The sequence below is a fragment of the Mustela putorius genome, unplaced genomic scaffold (genome assembly GCF_011764305.1).
Source record: "Mustela putorius furo isolate JIRA1106 unplaced genomic scaffold, ASM1176430v1.1 tig00000127_pilon_pilon_pilon, whole genome shotgun sequence".
Classification (NCBI taxonomy): domain Eukaryota; kingdom Metazoa; phylum Chordata; class Mammalia; order Carnivora; family Mustelidae; genus Mustela; species Mustela putorius.
Window position 1 is genome coordinate 9,742,405 of NW_025421288.1, and position 18,486 is coordinate 9,760,890.

General features: G+C 56.2%; 1 protein-coding gene across 20 annotated transcripts in view; it reads right to left on the minus strand.

The window, feature by feature from the left end:
• The window catches only part of NRXN2 (neurexin 2), a 105,709-nt gene that overhangs the window by 45,230 nt on the left and 41,993 nt on the right, over positions 1–18,486 (minus strand). For 14 of the 20 annotated variants that reach the window (XM_045064450.1, XM_045064412.1, XM_045064417.1 and 11 more), the window contains 5 exons: positions 12,388–12,549; positions 11,196–11,634; positions 7,300–7,686; positions 6,914–7,117; positions 804–830 (listed from right to left, as the gene is read on the minus strand). In XM_045064450.1, coding sequence (XP_044920385.1) covers positions 804–830; positions 6,914–7,117; positions 7,300–7,686; positions 11,196–11,634; positions 12,388–12,549 — 1,219 coding nt within the window. The remainder of the gene's footprint in view (positions 1–803; positions 831–6,913; positions 7,118–7,299; positions 7,687–11,195; positions 11,635–12,387; positions 12,550–18,486) is intronic. The other 6 variants (XM_045064456.1, XM_045064454.1, XM_045064399.1 and 3 more) reach the window with 1 other exon arrangement.

Genomic DNA, 18,486 nt, shown 5'->3' on the forward strand with positions numbered 1-18,486 from the left:
TTTTCTGTAGAATGATGCTACGCCATTCGGCATGCCCAGATCGCCACTGGCCCCCCAGTGCACAGGCCAGCAGGGACAGAGTTAACCACACATGCGTGCACAGGGACCAAACATACGCACAGACATGCTAAGCACACATGGCCCCTCTGCCAGCATCTGCTGCGCTCCTGTGCCCTCTCCCATGACATCAGGGCACACCACACAGAAACACTCTCTCGGAGACGGTGGGATGCTCAGAAATGTCCGCACCTGCTCTCCATCTCACCCCAGCTGAGAGCCTCCCCGTGTCCCCTCTGAGTGCACCCCAAACTTGGCAGAAACTCGGCCCACACCCGCCGCAGGAGCTGTGGAGGGCTGAACTTGGAAGCCCGGACCCTGCTCCCCATCCCCAGCTTCTTTCTCGTGTGCCTCGCCCTCCCCCTTGTGGCCACCTCTGGAGATGCAGTGGAATGTCCCAGCTCCTCTCTGGCTTCTTCGGGGTGGTGGGCCGTCCTCCCACAGGTGCCACCAAATCTTTGCCCCACCCTCCTGAGGACTTGAGGTGATAAGGTTTCCTGGCTTTCCTTTTCTCAGACCTAGGGAACATGCTGACCCAGAGCCCTCCCCCAACGCTTCCTGGTTCAGCGTCATTGGGCCTGTTCTGCCCTCCACAGCCACCCCCCACCCCCATGCCTGCTCCCCTCCCCACACCCACGGCCCACCCCCCACACAAGCTAGTGAGGAAGCCTCGCCCTCCCCAGATCCCCAGCAATCAGCATCTCAGGCCCCTGGGGGCTCTGCAGAAGAAGAGGGAAGCCACTTACTGGGTGCGCAGCCGACACGCAGGCAGTCTGGGGGGGCCATGGGGCGGGCAGAGGGGGAGGGGAGACAAAAAGGCAGAACAAGTTTTTTTTTTTTTTTTTTTTTTTTTTACATCCTTCACAGGCAGGGGTGTCTGCGGGCGGGGGTTCCCCCCGGGACCACTTTCCGGGGACCACGCGTGCCCAGGTGCCCTCTCCCCTTCCTCAGTTGGACCCCTGTCCCTCCTGCCCCCAAGAGGGCTCCAACCCTCCCTGGAGCTGGGAAGCAGGGCTGTCGGGTGACGGGAAGAGAGCTTGCGTCCCCCTTGGAGGGGCCCAGGCCTCTCGTGTTTGAGGAAGATGGGCACCTTGGGAATCCCAGTCGTACAGGGGATCATAGTGGGGCTGCAGGCTTGACCAACCCCACATCTCCGCATCTCTGGGAGGGAGACGGCTGGGGTGGGTCAAAACCCCTGCATCCCCTGCTCTGGGACGACTCCCTGCTCAGAGCCCAAGTGGTGACACGTCTGTCCCCATGCCCCCTGGGCTCTGAGCTAAATGGAGGGGTCTGCCCCAGGGCTCCCTTCCCGTGGCCAACCACCACCCAAAGTCCCAGGGGGCCAGCACCACCCCTCCAGGAACCTTCCTTCTACCCTTCCTAACACGGAGGATGGCAGGCTGCCACTGGGGACTGGAGGGATCTTTCACCCTGGAGAGCAGCTGGCCTCGATCTGTTCTCCTAGGGAGGGGCCAGGGCCTCACAGATGTGGATACCGAGGATACAAAGCAAGTCAGGGACAGGCAGGCACAGTAGGCTAAATCTCCTGCCCCTGCCCCAGCCCCACCATTGCTCTCCTGTGACTCCAGGATCAGCGGGCCCCACATGGCCAGAAAGCACACCACACTGAACTGCAACCTAGGGCCCCAGGGCCTTGGACCAGCCTCTCCCCCGCTACCTGCCTCCGATGGGACACATTACCCACGACGTGCTAGTGGGCCAGCCTTTTAGAGGAAATGAAACACTAGGGTCCTAGAAAGTAAGGGCTTAGGCCCCTTGGGACTCCTGAACCATGCCATCTGACCCGGAGAGCCTCAGGGCTGCAGAAAGTCCTACACTCTGAGGCAGAGGAGCTGGGCCCTAACCTCTATTCTCTGAGCCTCAGCTTTCCTCCCTGTACACAGGAAAGAGGGCTTCAGCGAGGAGAACTTTGTCTTTCAGCAAAGGGGCAGTTTCAGGCAATAGCCGGGTATTCTATGGCTTCTCCCCGGGGCAGACTGCCCGCACCCCAACACCATGGAAACAAAGGTGGGTGGGGGCATCTGGCATCCCTGGGGCCCCTGAAGGTTCCTGCAGTGGAGGTGAACAGATTCCCCTGTGGCTCTGGGGGCCTGGGCCCCTCGGGCAGTACGGCTGAGCTCTACACGCGTTGTCAACCGCAGCAGAAGAGTGGGGGAGCAGCCGGGACCCTGAGCCACAGCCTGGCACCAAGGGAGGGAAGGGGAAGTAGAGGAAGGCCAAGGAGCAGATTCAGGGGGAAGTCGGAAGCAGAAGGTCGAGAGGGTGTAGAGAGAAAAGAGGAAGGAAGGGAGAGCCAAGGGAAGGAGAAGCTAGACAGAGGGAGGGAAGAATGTCAGGGGCAGCGCGGGAGGGTGCCAGGCCTGGAGTTGGGTCACGGAGGCTCTCTTCGGGCCAGCAGAGTCTTCACCAATGAAGGGTCCAAAAAAGAAAAAAGGGGTAGGAAGGGCAGGCCGATCCCCTGTTGGGAAAAGTTCAGTTCTTCCCCTCCCCAGCAGGGGGGGCGCCAGGAATGAGGGTCCATCTGTCCAGAGAAGAGGTGTCAGCTCCAGGTCCACCCCCTGCAAGGACCCCACCCTCGGAAGCCCTGCTCCAGTGGCGTTTGAGGACACTGAGCACCCCGTGAAAATAGGCACTGCGGGAAAGAGCTGGCACCGTCCCAGAGGCAGGCAGAACAGTGGTGGCGGGGGCTGGGATGGGGCGGGCACCAGCCCCCCATGCACACACCCGCCTGGAGCCCAGCTCAGGCAGCATTAGCTAGTGAGCTGCACTCAGCTAGTGAAGTGACAGGTCTGTGCAGACCCGTCAAAGTCCTGGCTGGACACAGCAACCAGCACGAGGGGATGTGTGTGTGAAGAAACAGGTGAGAAAGGTCACCTGCATGGTAAGGAAACCAGGGTAAAGAACCCAGGCTTCCCATCGCATGTCTCACCTGATCCCCTGCCCCCACCCAGACCCCACAGATGGCGCAGATCGGAGATGGTGGTCCGAGACTCCCATGCAAGGAGCCTCAGGAGCCCACTGGCCAGAAGCTCATCTCAGAAGTGATATGGATGAGCAGAAGCATGCAGTCCTTGTTCAGAGCGATCTTCCCAGCAGTCCAGGCTATGGCAGGAGCCTGAGAACCACTGACAGCAGCCGCCCCGCCCCGTGGGAATGAGGCACCCTGTGTATCGAGCCTGGCTTAGGACAAGAATGAGTTAGACTCACTGTGTGTGGCCTGAGAGGGCAGAACTAGGTCCACAAGTGGGAATTTCAGAAGGGGCGGTTGACAAGAAGGAGGAAGGACCCAGGGATTAGAGTGGCATTGGAAGTGGGGAGCTCCTGACATGGGCCTATGAGCACAGATGGAAGAACTAACGGGTAATTCACACATCGGGGCGGGGCGTGCTGGTCGGAGGAGATAACCACTAATGGTATCTCCAGCGTGGAGATTCTCTGATGACAATATGCCCTTCGAGTCAGCATCATGAACCCCTGGGTCTGCAGGGGCATGCCTGGTGGAGGGCAACCGGGACAGGACAGGCTGGACAATGGCCCAAGAGGCCGTATCTAGGGCAAAAGGACCCAAGAACACAGGTCACAGTGGAACAGGGCAAAGAATCCAGGGGACTCCAGCATTTTCTAGAAACAGAAATCAACCACCCCGCTCACTGACTGCTGGCACAGGAGGACAGGAGGCGCAGTCTAGTGTTTCTAGAATCCTCTGCCCAGAAGGAGGTAGCAGCTCCTGGTTGGCCGTTTCTGGCCCAGCAAACGCCCCACCTCCTGAAGCTGGCATGGAGGGTCTCCTCCCAGCTGTCCCACCAAGGGACCACCAGCAGCCTCCCTTTCTTCTCTAGGACACAGCACCAAGTGTGCGACATTCCACGGAGCATCCAACAGGTTGCAGAGCTGCCCCCCTCTGCCTGCCTTCCTTCCCTACAGGATGAAACCTTGAGGCCAGAGACTAAGATTTGTCAGGCTTCTCTTTTCCCAGCAGTAAGTCCAGCCCAGGACCAGAGCCTTGGTGGTGCTCCCTGCCTGTGTGACCCCACAGGCCCTGGGTAGCAAGCAGGATGGGGAAGCGGCAGCCAGACGGGGCCATGCAAGGTGGAAGCAAGCCCCCAGGCCTGGCTCGGAGCTCAGGACCCTATCCCGGTCATATTTTCCTTCGAGAAGGCTGGGTGAGTCTCCACACACGTCCTGCTTCTGTATAATGCCTTCACTCCCGTTTTCCACCGGAGTCTCAAAACTGCCACAGGTTAACAGAGTGAGGACCCTTAACTTCATTTTACAGATGACCCAGAGGCCAGCAGAGGGGAATGACTTGGTCAGCAAAGTGACCAGGTGTGAAACCCAGATCTCCTGGCCCCAGACCCAGGGCTTGTCCCATCAGAGCCTGAGGCTGATAGTTGGGGGAGGACCACAGAGCAGCCACCCACCTCCCTGCACGTGTGTCCCTCGGTTTGGGGACAGATGTGTCTGCACCGAGCGTTTGGCCACGGCTTGTCATGAGCTATTTTAGAGACGGCGTCTCTGCATGGGGCTCGGGGCAGCCGGGGTGGGAGCAAGAGACAGGCGGGAGGCGGAAGGCCGGTCTTGCTGGCTGGCATCCTGACGGCTACCTTGTTCTCTGCCTTCTAGGTACTTACAAGGCACAGACAGAAAAGCATGCTGATGGGAAGGAGAAAGAAGATCCTAAGAAAGAACTGTCCCGAGGACCCCCAGAGAGTATTTTCCTGCCTGAGGACACCGTCTTCTGTCTAATCTAAAGGAACCCAAACTTCCTCCCCAAGCACCTAAGATAGCCCAGGTCAGGAAGAAGCATCTGCCTTCCCTGCTAGATGCTAGAGATGTTCCCTACCGCATCACTACCCAGCGCACAGAGCCATGTGCTACTGTGCGGAGAACACACACACACACACCCGCCAGGATGACGGAGTGTGTCACGTTAGGTCTGGATACTCAGACCAAGAAGCAAGGGGCCACTCATGGGGTCCTGGGCTGGTGCCTCCCTCCTGTGACCATTTCAGATGGCCCAGGGATGTTGTACAGACTGTGGGACATTGGCCAAAGGGTGTCTCCATTCCTACTCTCCCCCTGCAGCCCTGACACCCAGCACCCACTTTGTGGGCTGTGGTGATGGCCCAAAGCAGAGCTTCATGGAGCCCTTATGGCCCCCCAACTCTGTGGCCCTGGCCGCCTACACACCTCCCCGCCTCCAGCCCCTACCCTGCTTGGCAAATCCTCGTCCTGGGAGGGCAAAGATCAAGTGGCCAAAGGGGAAAGGGAAAGACATAGTATAAATTTATTAATGAGGCAACAGGTCCCCAAAAGGCCACAGCCTGTCCCACAAATGATCTGGCAACCAAAGTTAGGTTAAAACTCCAGATCGAGATTTAAAAGCTCGGGACACCTGGGTGGCTCAGTTGGTTAAGCAGCTGCTTTCGGCTCAGGTCATATCCCAGTGTCCTGGGATCGAGTCCCACATCGGGCTCCTTGCTCGGCAGGGAGCCTTCTTCTCCCTCTGACTCTGCCTGCCTCTCTGCCTGCCTGTGCTCACTCTCTCTCTCTCTCTCTCTCTGACAAATAAATAAATAAAATATTTTTTAAAAATTCTCTATTTCTTAAAAAAATAAAAACTCAAAGCTCTGTGTTCTCTCTGGGTGAGGACCCTAATTTGCTCAGAAGAATCCTGCTTCTCTTCCTGCCCAGGACGCAACGAGTGACCCTCATGGCCTGAATCTTCCTTTGTGGCAGGCTCTTGGGTCCTATACTTGCATGTGCTAGCGAGGCTAGTATGAAACGGACAGTCGTGAGCCCATCCTGGACGGCTCAGGACCTCCACCTTCCAGTGTTCCCTGACTGACAGCCCCACCGAGGCGAGATCCTCGCCTTTGCTGCTGTTGGAGTGCAGGGCAGAAGACACTGGCGCTTACGACGTGTCCCGTAAATACAAGCTGACTGAGTGCACCTGACGTCTTCTTCCTGTACCAACAGACCTGACAGTCCCACCCGCACAGACGCCTTGGGGACGGCCCGGTGATGTGGGGCCTCAGCCTGCTCTGGGCGGGAGCAGAGATGGCGAGGGTCCCCGTGGCCCTCCACCCACCGGTCTGTTAGAGGCAGTGGGAAAACACTGTACATTAGGGCAAATGGCCTGGGTTTGAATCTGGGCTCTCTCCCCAACAAATGCTGGTTTTGCCACGTTGGATGTGTCGCCATGTGAATATTACAGTCTGTAAAACAGGCAAAGCACAGCCCAGCAGGTAACCCGAGGCTTCCCAGGGCAGCTATGGGACTCAAACGTGAAAGCCGACAAGGGAAGATACGTCCTGAGGCGTCCCGCATCACGTGGGCACCTGTGCACACAGACAGACACGGCTCTTTAAACGCAGAGCTGGTGAGAGTAGCTGTGTACAGGGCCCGGTCCTCCTCATCTCCAGGTGAGCTGCGCTCAGCTCAGGCTTAGCCCCGGGAGGCATCTGCAAGTCCTTGCCAAAAGAATGAGCCAGTGAAAGACTAAACCAAGAATGAGCTACGTCATCACATATGGATACAGGACAGACACCGTCCAACCCAAAGGAGCATTCCTGGAGCACGGCTGTCACACCAAGACACACTTGGGTGGATGACACAGCCATAGTGGGGGTATCCCATACCCAGGGCTGCCAAACACCAGCATCCCCTAATCAGCATCCTCGCTGGGGATGAAGCTCTCGGGGGTGCTGACCCGGGATTGGCCCCTCCCCATTTCCCACCCTTGGTAGCACCACCACCAGCTTCTCCAGACAGAGGGGGGTGTGGTCAGAGGCAGGGACAGGGAAGAGACCAGAGCACAGGGCGGGGTGGTTACCGAGGTTGACCGTGAGCTTCATCTGGCCCCCATCCAGCTCAAGGCGCAGGGTGTCGGCGGACTCCCTGGAGGTGGTGGCCATCATGAGCCCGTAGGCCCGCTGCGACATGAAGCGCAGCGACACGTCCTCTGCCTCCGTGTGCATGGCATTCGGCAGCATGATCTTCATGTACATGGAGCCGTCGTAGCTCAGGACCGTGGCCTCTGCCCCGGAAGTGGGAGAAGAGGGAATCGGGGGACAGAGGAAAGCCAGTGGGAGGGAGAGAGAAGACGGAGAGGATCGTTACAAGGATGACAAACCCGGGCCTGGTCTCCGCGGGGCACCCTGCGGAGGAAGGGGCCCAAGGATGGGCAGCGGGGACGCCTGGAATGGAAACAGGCCTCACCTCTCTCACAAACCCGCCCCAGAAAGCCGGTCCCGATGCAGTCACAGACGAAGCGGTTCCAGCCCTCTCGACAGGTGCCCCCATTGCGACAGGGCGCAGATGCGCACTGCTTCAGCGTCTCCCGGGAACAGAAGGGGGCGATGCCCACTGCCCCCTGAGCCTCGGCCAGGCCCCGGAGGTCTCGGCTGCGCCCATCTATGAAGAGGTCCCGCACGCAGCCCACGTAGCCAGCCCGGAGCGCCGCCGTCCACACCTCCGGGGGCAGAGGGAGGTCTACCCGCCCCCCCTCAGGGAGACCGCCTAGGTACAGCTCGCTCTCCAGGTCCAGAATCTCACTCTCCCCGGTGGCCAAGAACGGTGTGCTGCGGCTGTTCACGGAGATGGAGCCTAGGGATCAAAGGACAGCGGGCCTCAGTGACGAAGGCAGGATCAAGAGTCAACATGGGCCAGAAAGAGACCCCTGATCTTCCACTCCACGCTCTACAGCAGCCCTGGGCCAGAAGCTCGGCCTTATTTGCTGCCGTGGATACTACTAGACAAAGATGTCAAGTTCAAGAACTCAGGTGAACCAGCCCCAGCCGAGCTGCGGTGTGAGGGACCTCTGTCCACACACCTCCCTCTGCACCCGAGTGAGTCCTCGGGGTCTGCACAGGAGGTGGACATGCCCCCAAAGGCCTGGACCATCGCCCTGGCCAGTGCCTTAGACCAGAAACCAGAGGCAGAGAAACCTATGGAGGCTGGAAGCTTTGACTCCAAAGCGTTTTCTTCCTACTATCACTTATTGAACTTGTATGACCTCATGTCAGACCCTCAGCAGTTCTCTTACGTCAGAGTCTCAAGGAAAGGAGCCCTTTACGATCCCATTCTGAAGCGGCATGTGAGGCCTAAGGAGATTGGGGAAGCTGCCCAAAGCACCAGGGAGGGTCAGGAGCAGAGCAGACCGCCATCCGGAGCCCGCATGGTCCCACCCTCTGTCTGGCTGGACGAGACAGGCAGGCAGATCCGCTACCTGGGCCTGACACAGGATGACAGCCAGGACAGGGGTGGCTGAGCACAGAGCTCCTGAGTTGTACGGCTTCTTTGGAAGGAAAGGCTGGTTATCTTAGAAAAAATATTTGGGATCAAGTGGGAGCTGCAAAACCTTCACTGAAATCTTTAAGCAGTAGAAGACTATACATTAGAAACTACTCTGTTCATCTATTTTTTTCTGTACTTTTTCCTTCCTCTGTCTTTTCTCAAGAGGAATGCTTTAAAAAAAAAAAAGTCTTTGGGTGCCTGGGTGGCTCAATTGGCTAAGTGTCTGTCTTCGGCTCAGGTCATGATCCCAGGGTCCTGGGATTGAGGGTGCACTGGGCTTTGTTCAGCGGGGAGTCTGCTTCTCCCTCTCCCTCTGCCCCTCCCTCCGACCTCCCCAACCCATCCACTTGTGTGCTTACTTTCTCTCTCTCATAAATAAAACAAAACAAAATAAAATGAAGTCTGCATATGTCCATGAAGTTAAAAAGAGGTAAGGAGGGTTTGGTCTACATCAGGCCTGACCAGGCAGAGATCTAAACAGGGTGTGGGTGCAGCAGGAGATCAAAGCATGAATACGGGGTGTCAAATTCAGGAAGCAGAATTAGGAGCTCCTCTATGGCTGGGATTCTTAATCTGGAGCACGTTCTCCTCTGCTCAAAACCTTTACTGAACCAGAGAAGTCACTCCCCTGTGTCCCATTTTAATAACATGGCCCTCGCTTGTCTCCCCTGACTAGGTGTCAGATGCTCCAGGGTCTCCCTGCTAAAACCCACTCCCCCAGCAGGTCCCCAGTCACGGCCCTCTGATCACCCACATCTCTACTGGTAGCAGATCCCCAGATGCCTGCTCCACCCACCTGCTGTGGGGCCTCCTGGCCATGGGCGCTACCCAGCTAGACTCTCAGTAAATGAATCAAATGTGGGAGAAGAAAGAGGGAGGGAAAGGAAGAATTGGGAACAGAATGTATAACAGAGAGTCAGCAAAAGGAAACTAAAGTGAGTATAGGCCTTGCTCCAAGATCTTTGCTCCAAAACACGGAAATGGAACAACCCAAGCGTCTATCGGCTGGTGAAAGGACAAACAAAAGGTGGTGGTATTTACATGCAATGGAATACTATTCAGCCATGAAAAGGAAGGAAATGCTGAGACATGTGCTGCATCATGGATAAAGCTGAAATCACACTGCGTGAAGTGAGCCAGACAAAAACGGACATTATATGATTCCATTTACAGGAGGTCCCTAGGGTAGTCAATTCCTTGAAAGAGAAAGGATTTTGGCTGCCAGGGCCTGGGGGAGGGGGAACAGGGAGTTAGTGTCTCGTGGGGACAGAGTTTCAGTTTGGGAAGATGAAAATGTTCTGGAGGTGGATGGTGGTCATGGTTGTACCACAGTGTGAAGTTCCTTAATGCCACTGAACTGTGCACTTTGAAAAAATGGCTAAAATGGTAACGTTATGTGTAATTTAACACAATTTTTTTTAAAAAGTCACGGAAAAGGTCAAGAAGAGTTCTGTTGGGATGGCTGCCCCAAGTCTGGGCTTAGGCGCCCAAATGAACATGGGACATCAGAAATGGCCAGAGCTGGTCAAACAGTGACCCAAGGACCCGTCAGTCCTGGTGTGTGGGCTCTAGAGCTCTGCGGGACGCTAAGGAGGCCACCTCATGAAGGGAGAGAGGAGCAGAAGGCCCTGGGGTTCTCCGCAAAGCCTGGGCAGACTTCTAACCTAGAGAGTCACAAGTCACCTATGGGGAAACCCTGAGAGGCAGCCAGCTCTGAGAAGAACCCCGGGTGCCATCAAGAGACAACACCAGGGGATGAACCCACATACTGTAAAGCCTTGCGAAGGTGACATCTCTGAGAAAGAGAAGGGAAGCAACAGCCAGCCATGAGAGGCTAGTGTTTCTGGGAGCATAGGGCCTCCTTCCTCCCTGTGTGTGGGGGGAAACAGCCCCTCCACCCAGGCTCAAAGGCCTGGTGCAGTAGCAACAATGTAGCTGATGTGATAAGTGCTTAGGTTGGGTAATGTGTCAGTTCTCCTTTACATCAACTCCTTCTCTCGTGGACAAGATGGAGAAGAGTGAAGAGAGAACTGGGCAGAAAGCAAAACCGTGGGAAAGGAGACCAAAAGGGAAGAGGAGAGGAAAGGGTGGTCGGAAGCAACAGAAGTTTCGAGAAACAGCACCCGCCTGGCCCGAGCAACTCTGCCCTCCACTTCATTATGCTAGAAACCTCAGCAGGTGGGAGTGTTGGGTGTTACTCTGTACCCCGACCCCCCAGAGCATGAGCTCCATGACAGCAAAGACAGTTTTGTTCCCCACAGTTCCCATTCCAGCACCTTGGACAGCTCCTGGCACACAGTAGGTGCTCCCTAAGCACTTGTGAGTGAGTTAATAAAAGAAGGTTGCATGGACCTAGCTAGGAGGAAGGCATGGTTGGGAAGATTTTTGTTTGTTTGTTTAAAGGAGAATAGGATTTCTACTGTGTTGGGCACTGTGCTTTTATAGATATTCTTTTATTTTCTCCCCTTAAGGACCCCAGTGTAATGGTTCCTTTTACAGATAATAAAACTGGGGCTTCAAGGGGCTGAGTAAGGGCCTGAAGTCACACACATGGTAAGTGGAGAGCTGAGGTATGAACCCAGCTCGGCTGACTCCAAACAGTACCCTCTTCCCTGTGATGCACCATGACAGGACCGGCCCCAATGGGAGGAGAGAAAGGACAGCAGTGGGAGGAGCCTGGAAAGGATGGGGAGTGGCCGGGAGAATGGGAGGGGTCCAGAAAGGATGGGGGAGAGGCCAGGAGGTGAGTGGGAGGGGTCTGGAAAAGAAGTCAGGCGGCGGAAGGGTGGAACGGGCCCCCACCCCCCAGGCCATCTCACCTTTGCGCCCATCCCTTTGGAAGTCCACGTGGCACCACTCGCCATCATTGACCTTGCGGCTAGACGCCCGCAACTTGATGCCCCCAGAGCCCATGTCCAGCAGGAGGTAGAGGTAGCCATCCAACAGCTCCATGGCGAAGTAGTCAGCCCGCTGGGCAGAGCTGTGGCTGCCAGCCCCAGCCCCAGCCCGCCGGCCCTGGCTGAAAAGCAACAGCCCATTGGGCTCAGTGGTGCGGAAGTCGAGGGAGATGGAGCCGGTGCGCTTGGCACTCCAGCGGGGCAGGGCCACGAAAGCTTCAGGACTCTCAAAGGTCACGGGGTCGAGGGCAGCCACATCCTCACAGCGGAATGACAGGTCCCCCTGAAGCTTCATCTTGGGGTCCCCTTCCTTCGCCAGGCGGGACAGTTCCAGCTTGAAGTCATTATTCTTATAGACCACCTGCAGGGAGGGGTGGGGTCAGGGATGAGGAAGCAAAAGCCACTCAGGGTTGGCCACTCTGGCCCGGCAGCAGCCACCACGGGACCCTGCCATTGTGTGTGTGTCGGGAGGCGGGGGTGCTGCTCATTGCACCGGATCACTGGCTTGGACCTCTGTTCTAGAACTTCACATACAGAGGCTCTGACCAAGCACCTCCCTTGCCCCACTTATGGTCTGTGCTCCGTCCTCCAGCCCAGCCGATCAGGGCAGCCCTCAGTACCCGCTGAATTGGGATTTCTAATAGTGACAAGACAATCACGGCTCCTATCTAGCAGACATCTTCCAACTGACAGAGTATTGTCATTTACACTCTCGTCTGGCCCTCACATCTACCTTGAGAAGTAGGTACTGACTACTTACTTTTTAGATGAGGAAACTAAGAACTGGACAGGCCGCCAGACTCGGCCAAGGTCACAGCGCTAGTGGGTGGGAGAGCCAAGACCAAACACAGGTCTTCAGGCTTCACATCCAACATTCTTTCCTCTGCACCACCGCTGCCCTCGAGAGTCCTCTGAGAGGACAGGGGCTCAAGGAAATGAGAGAGAAGCTTCTTGATAAAAATCAATGAGACTTAGGTTTGGATGAGGGGAGGTCTCCTCACACCTTGGACACAACAGAGGAGGCAGGCAGCTGGCCAGCTCAGACTAAATCACACTGAAGACGGGGACCAGAGGGTTTCCTGGCTGAGCCCAGACCCTTCCCAGCCCTACTCACGTCCTTGAGGCAGCCCATAAAGTTGTTGCTGACGGGCGAGCCAGGCAGGTCAGCCGTGTTGGGACTGCCCCCGATGTAGAAGAAGTCATCCGAGCCCAGCATGGTGTAATCCTCCTGCGTGTAGCCTGTGGTGGTCAGGATCCCGTCCACCGAGATGGTCACCTGCCCAGCCCAAGGAGGGAGGGAGAGAGACAAGGAGACAACCGGCATCAACTCCCTGGGAAAAGCCACGGGCTGGGCAAGGGAGGGGCCGGGGGGCTGCGGGGGAGGGGGACACCCCCATTTTTATGTCTGCTTGTCTTGGAAGAGGAACAGTGGGGGGAGAGAGGGAAGGCAGGAGAGGAGGTAGCACAAGATTTGATGGTTTCAGGGTGGGCTAAGGCCAGCCACACAGCCCCCAACTCAGCAAGCAGAGGCCTGAGGGGTACTTGGAGAGCTCACCATGAAGAACAGCAAGAAGCAGGGCCTGGAAGTGGCTCCAAACAGGAGCAGGGACCTCAGGACAAGGCCCCATTATGGGGGGATCCAAATAGCATCCTCACTTCCCCCTCTTCAGGTGCTTGCTGGAGCCTCGGGTGATTTCAGAGCATTTTTCATAAAGGACATAGAGAGCACCAGTTCTCCTTGAATCCTGGTGGCTTTGCCTCACCTGCCGCTGTCACTTTGGGACACCGAAGAGTCCTTGAAGCCTTAGCCCAGCAGGGAAGTGGGAGACAGCAAGGGCATCCAGAACACAGGGACAGTACTGGAGAGCGTTGGAACTTCCTGGGGGACGCATAATGCCTTCGGGGCTGATTCCCACCACCATCACCCTAACTTCAAGAGCTCCCACTGGTCCATGCCTTCTTCCTGAGTCTGTCTCTTTATTCCCCAGTCCCTCCATATACTGGTGGCTCTCTTCTCTCCCACGGAGAGTGTAGCTCTTTACCTATTCATTAGCCTGCCCTCTTTTCTTTGTTGTCTTCCCTACTAACGCCACGATCATTACTAAGGGCCAGGTTAGGGAACAGGGGAACAGAGCTAACCTCATGATATCTTAATCCTGGGCTGAAAAGTCAGCTTAGAAAGCAACATGGGAAAGGAGTGGGGAGTACCCAATGTTCCAAGGAGAGGACAGGGGCTCAGCAGTGGCCTGGGGAAGGCGGAAGTGACCTTGGGGAGAAGGGACAGATGCAAGGAACTCTCTGTCTAACCCCTCCCCAGACAAATCCCCACTTGGCCTTGAAAAGTTCAGCCATAAGAGCAGCCTACAAGGGCTCCAGAAACCCAGCAAGACATGGGGGAAGAATCCAGGGCTTCAGGACCGTGAGCGCCCCACTGGAGGGGAGCTGTGGCTCAGGATGGTCACCTGGGAAGAGGAGGCAGGCTCCTCTGGGAGTCTTCAGGAAGCTGGATCACAGTGAAGCCAACACTGTGCTTCCGCAGACCACAGCTCACCCCCGCTTCCCAGTCCCCAAACATGCTTCAGGACCCCCTTTTTAGGCACAGTCTGGAGATTTGGGTCTTCCAGTCACATCCTGTGTGTCCCTGCCCACACCGGCCCACATGCATGCCACCAGCCATTTCCCCAAGACTGGTCTCCAGGGTTCCACTGTCTTGGGGATGGGGCGAGGAGGTTAGGGACTCCTAAAGAACATGGGTAGAACGAGGCAAGGGGGACTTCCCCCACAGGGCCCTCGAGTCCCCCTCCTTCACAGTGAGTTGGGGGCACAGCTAAGCAGAGTGAGGGCTGAAGGGCTCCCTCCTGGGAACCATCAAACCTTGTGCTGGGGGACCAGGTTCAAGGACAGAGGTCTTTGTGGGAGGGGGCAGTTCAAAAGCTTTTGAGTCTTATTTTGAGGGGAGGGCTGGTCATTATTGTTTATTTCTTCTTCCCTCTACCCACCTAAGGCTGGGAAGTAGGGGTTGGGGTAGAAGAGGGAAGGGTCAAAGTATTAGTCACAAAAACATGCAGACAAGATTAGGATGGGCAGAAGGGGGCTACGGAAAGGGAGGAAGGGGATTGGGGTGAAGGGGTGGGTTAGGACAGGGAGGGGTGATAGGTGAAGGGGTCTCCCTAGGGCAAATTCAGCTCTGTCCCACCCTGCACCTCCGCTCTTGATGCCACACCAAGACCAGGGAATGGGCCACTAATTAGTTCCTGAGTTGTGTCTGCTCACCCCAGCTAGACAGTCCGCTCCTGAAGGGCAGGTACCCGACCTGACATGTCCCTATAACCACGTTAATCCCATCACAATCCAGGAGACAGACACATCATGATCATTAAAGGTGAATGTCAAGTCATTTCATGACCCAGAGAAACACTGGTTCTCCCTGCCTGTATCCCATCTATAGGCACAGCACCTCAGGAGACTTGAGTGGACAGAGCCTTCCTCCTCCGAGCCTGTTCTAACCAGGCGCCCTTGATTCTGTATGGGGGAGGCCCCGGCTGGCCCCCAAAGTCCTCAGGAAGAGGCTTCCTGGCCTCCTCGACCTTTTAGCTCCCCTGAGCCTCTCAGCTGTGCCCTCCCTCCCCCCAGCCCCAGCAGCCAGGGCACCAGCTCCAGCCATTATCCTCATCCTGTGGGCTCTTTGGCCCAGTCCATGCAGGGAGCTCACCTGCCTTTGCCATTCTAGAGTTAGAAGGACCTGACCTGTGGGGAACACCCTCCAGGATTCCCCTTCACACTGGGCATGAATCTGACCTTGCCCTCTATGGCTTTAAGCAAAGCACAGCCATCTGGTGCCCCTTTTGGAAAAGGGATGCCTTCATCACCCTCCTATCTGTCCCCCCAAATTCACGACTATTTTTTAGAACAGGGGCTGAGGGAGAGGGAAGTGGGAGAAGGGTGACATACAGAGGTGCACGGAGGAAGGGGGGGGGGTCAGCCTGGGGGTGGAGGACGTAGAGGGAGTAGGGGGGGAGGGGCACCAGGTGGAAAGGAAGCCGAGAGTAGGGGAATGGAGGACAGTCTCTGGGGAAGGCAAGGAGGAGATGACAGAGATTAGTAAAACCCAACTGTTCCCTCAGACAAACCAAAGTCCAGACACAAAAATGGCGGGTTCGTTAGTAAAAGCAGGAATCAGGGGAGTAATTCCCCCGTCCCCCTCCACCCCAGGGGTTCATGATGCCCCTGCCCCCCAACCCCCGCTCCCCGCGCAGCTTCTGGAAGGGGTGGGGCCGGCGGGGGAGGAGGGCAGGGGGGCCGTGCGAGAGAACAGCCTCTGCAGCTGGGATACATGCGGGTTAGAGGGCCAGGGTTGGGAGCCAGGCCCAGCAGGAGAGGAGAGAGAGAGGCAGCCGCACATGAGAGGGCATGCGGGGCCAGGGGAGATGGGGAAGAGCAGAGATGGAGGCGAGGGAGCCGTGGGTGCAGGAAGGAGAAGCTTCCTTCCAACGGAGGAGGAGAGAGGAGCCACCGCTAGGACAGAGACATTTACGGGTTGAGAAAGAAAGGGAAGGGACACGAGGCTCAGATCTTCCTCACCAGGGGGTGACTCAGACACTCACTGCCACCACCCATTCACTACTGATCAATGACCCAGACACACCAGCTCACACACCACATCCTGCTGAAGGCAGTGGGCGGAAGTCCTGACCGGCTCATCTCCAAGCGTCCTCTTTTCGGTCATCAGCACCACGGCTAGCACCCGAGACACAGCTGACGCGCTGCCCAACCCACACCAACCCATCAACACGGACAGGCAGAGAGTGAGAGCTGAGGAGGCCAGCGGGAATGAGCCATGGCTCTGCCCTGGAACAGCCATGTGCAGCCAGGGAAGAAGGGGTGAGGCATGGAAGACCCGGGAACCCAGCCTCCCTCCTTGCTCCAGGAGCTCGGAGGGTGGCTAGGCAGCCACTGACCTAGGCGGGGTCCCAACCCTCCCTGCTGGGCCCACCTCTCATCTGCTCTGAGCTCTGCGTGTCTCTCTTAGGGAGGCTGGTAGGATATGAAACCAGGTCCTGGCCAAAACTGTCCCCACAGGTGCCCTCCATGCCTGTCCTGACCCGGGAAGAAAGGCTGAGGAAGAGGGAGAACCCCTCTGGCATCATCCAGAGCCTTCCCCAGCTGCCTGCTTGGATCACAGGGTCACCAGCCTCCTTGGGAGGGGGACTCATTCAGGGGAGAATAGGATAGAGGGCAGATGTTTTTAACTTATGGAGGAGCTAGATGGGTTTCCAGGACATTGTATGCAAAAGTGTCTCATTTGTCCATGGCTGTCAACAAATTCTCAACGGGATCTAGAAGCCAAAGGCGGTTAAGAACTAGTTTAGTGGGGAGCCTGGGGGCTCAGTGGGTTAAGCCTCTGCTTTCGGCTCAGGTCATGATCTCAGGGTCCTGGGATCGAGCCCTGCATTGGGCTCTCTGCTCAGCAGGGAGCCTCCTTCCCCCTCTCTCTCTGCCTGCCTCTCTGCCTACTTGTGATCTCTGTCAAATAAATAAATAAAATCTTAAAAAAAAAAAAAGAACTAGTTTAGGAAGAAGGCCCAGGCCTCCTCTTAGGACGAAGTGGGGTGGGAGTCGGGCATGAAGACAGGATGGCTGAGGGACGTTGTGCAGGCCTGCTTCCGGCTCAAGTTCAGCCATCTGTCTGGGGTTAGGGTGAAGCTAAAGAGAATCAGGTTGAAGCCTCGCAGGAAAACGACTTGGTTAGCAGTTACAGCCCTACAGCAACTCCTGACATCTGGATTTGATAACATTTGGGACGAGAGGGGCAAGACTTCAGGTCAGAGAACTCGAGCTCCTCTTCCGCCTTTCCTGTTTCCCACAACAATCTGTGCCTCTCGTCTGCCAAGGGGGTGTAATGACCTCCACCACTCGTGCTTCTCTCAGGGTGATGAGGCGGATCGAATGAGAGAACAGGAGGGAAGGCACCCGACCCTCCAGAACTGCTACATGCCCCTCTGCTACTGCTGTCTCTGGGCCTCAGTTTCCCCACTGGCTAACGGACAACAGTCTCTGCCTGATGCCTCAACCTAGCCATTTGCCAAGTTTAAATTATATGCAGGATGTGAGGACTATTTAGAAGAATCAGAGCCCCCAGTGTGTGCGCAAAAACAAAGAAACAAACAAACAAAAAACACCGATTATTATTTTTACAAGGCAACATCCACCCTTCTTACCACACCTGACCCAAACCTCTCAATGGATTAGCCTCTTTGGTCTGTAGCCACCCTCTGCCCCGAGGAGAAGCGCACCGATAACAACAAAAGAGACCATATAAAAACGAGTTAGTAAAAATAAATTCAAAGCCAACTAGAACTGGGGCAGAGGGATGCCTGGGAGTAAGAACAGGGTAAACCCCATTTCTTTCAGGGCCCCATGCTCCGACTCCAGTCCCCTTGAAAAGGCTGATCCCCGGGGACAGGTTTTCGAGGGTCTATGAGGCTCCTCAGGCCACCAGGAGGCAACCAGCCCTGATCATCGAACAGTAATGCTCACACCGTGCACTTTAAAAATTTGGAATTTTGCAGGAACGTTCCTTGCCAGGGCTGAACCCAGACAAGGCCGTTTGCCTCTTAACCAAGTTAACCATATTCCTCCGCCTTTCCTCCTCCTGCCCGGACCAATTCCGGAGGCATTCTGGGGCCTCTTGAAGTTATTTTGAGACTGATTCCTAAGAAGGGACAATAATGTTTTCTCCCATAGGGCCAAAGATGCTGTATTCTCCAGGGTTTGCGGTGGGAAGGGAATCACTTCTTTACAAAACATCCTCACCCAGGAAACACTGAGATAGATAATCAGTTAACATGCCATAAAGATGAATAAAAACATAATTTCCTTTACAGAGTGCGGATGCTTTAACTTCCACTACCCTGCTTTATCTTCACACTCACCCCAGGAAGGAGGCAATGGACTCTACCAGCTGTTCAGTCGATGGGGAAACTGAGCTTTGGCCCACGTCCATGTGATCAATTTTTAACGGAACCGAGACCGGAAGGAAGATCTACGGAGTCCCGAGTCTCAGATGGTTTTTCCCTGGTGTTTGGGGTGCACCACACGGATTTATCTTGCCTCCTTTCTGTCCCCAAAGTCACAGGTTGACTGTCCAGTGAGGCTGCATAAAGAAAGAGTTCCAAATGCCCAGCTCCCGGCCTGGCCAGAGGGGTGGGCAGAG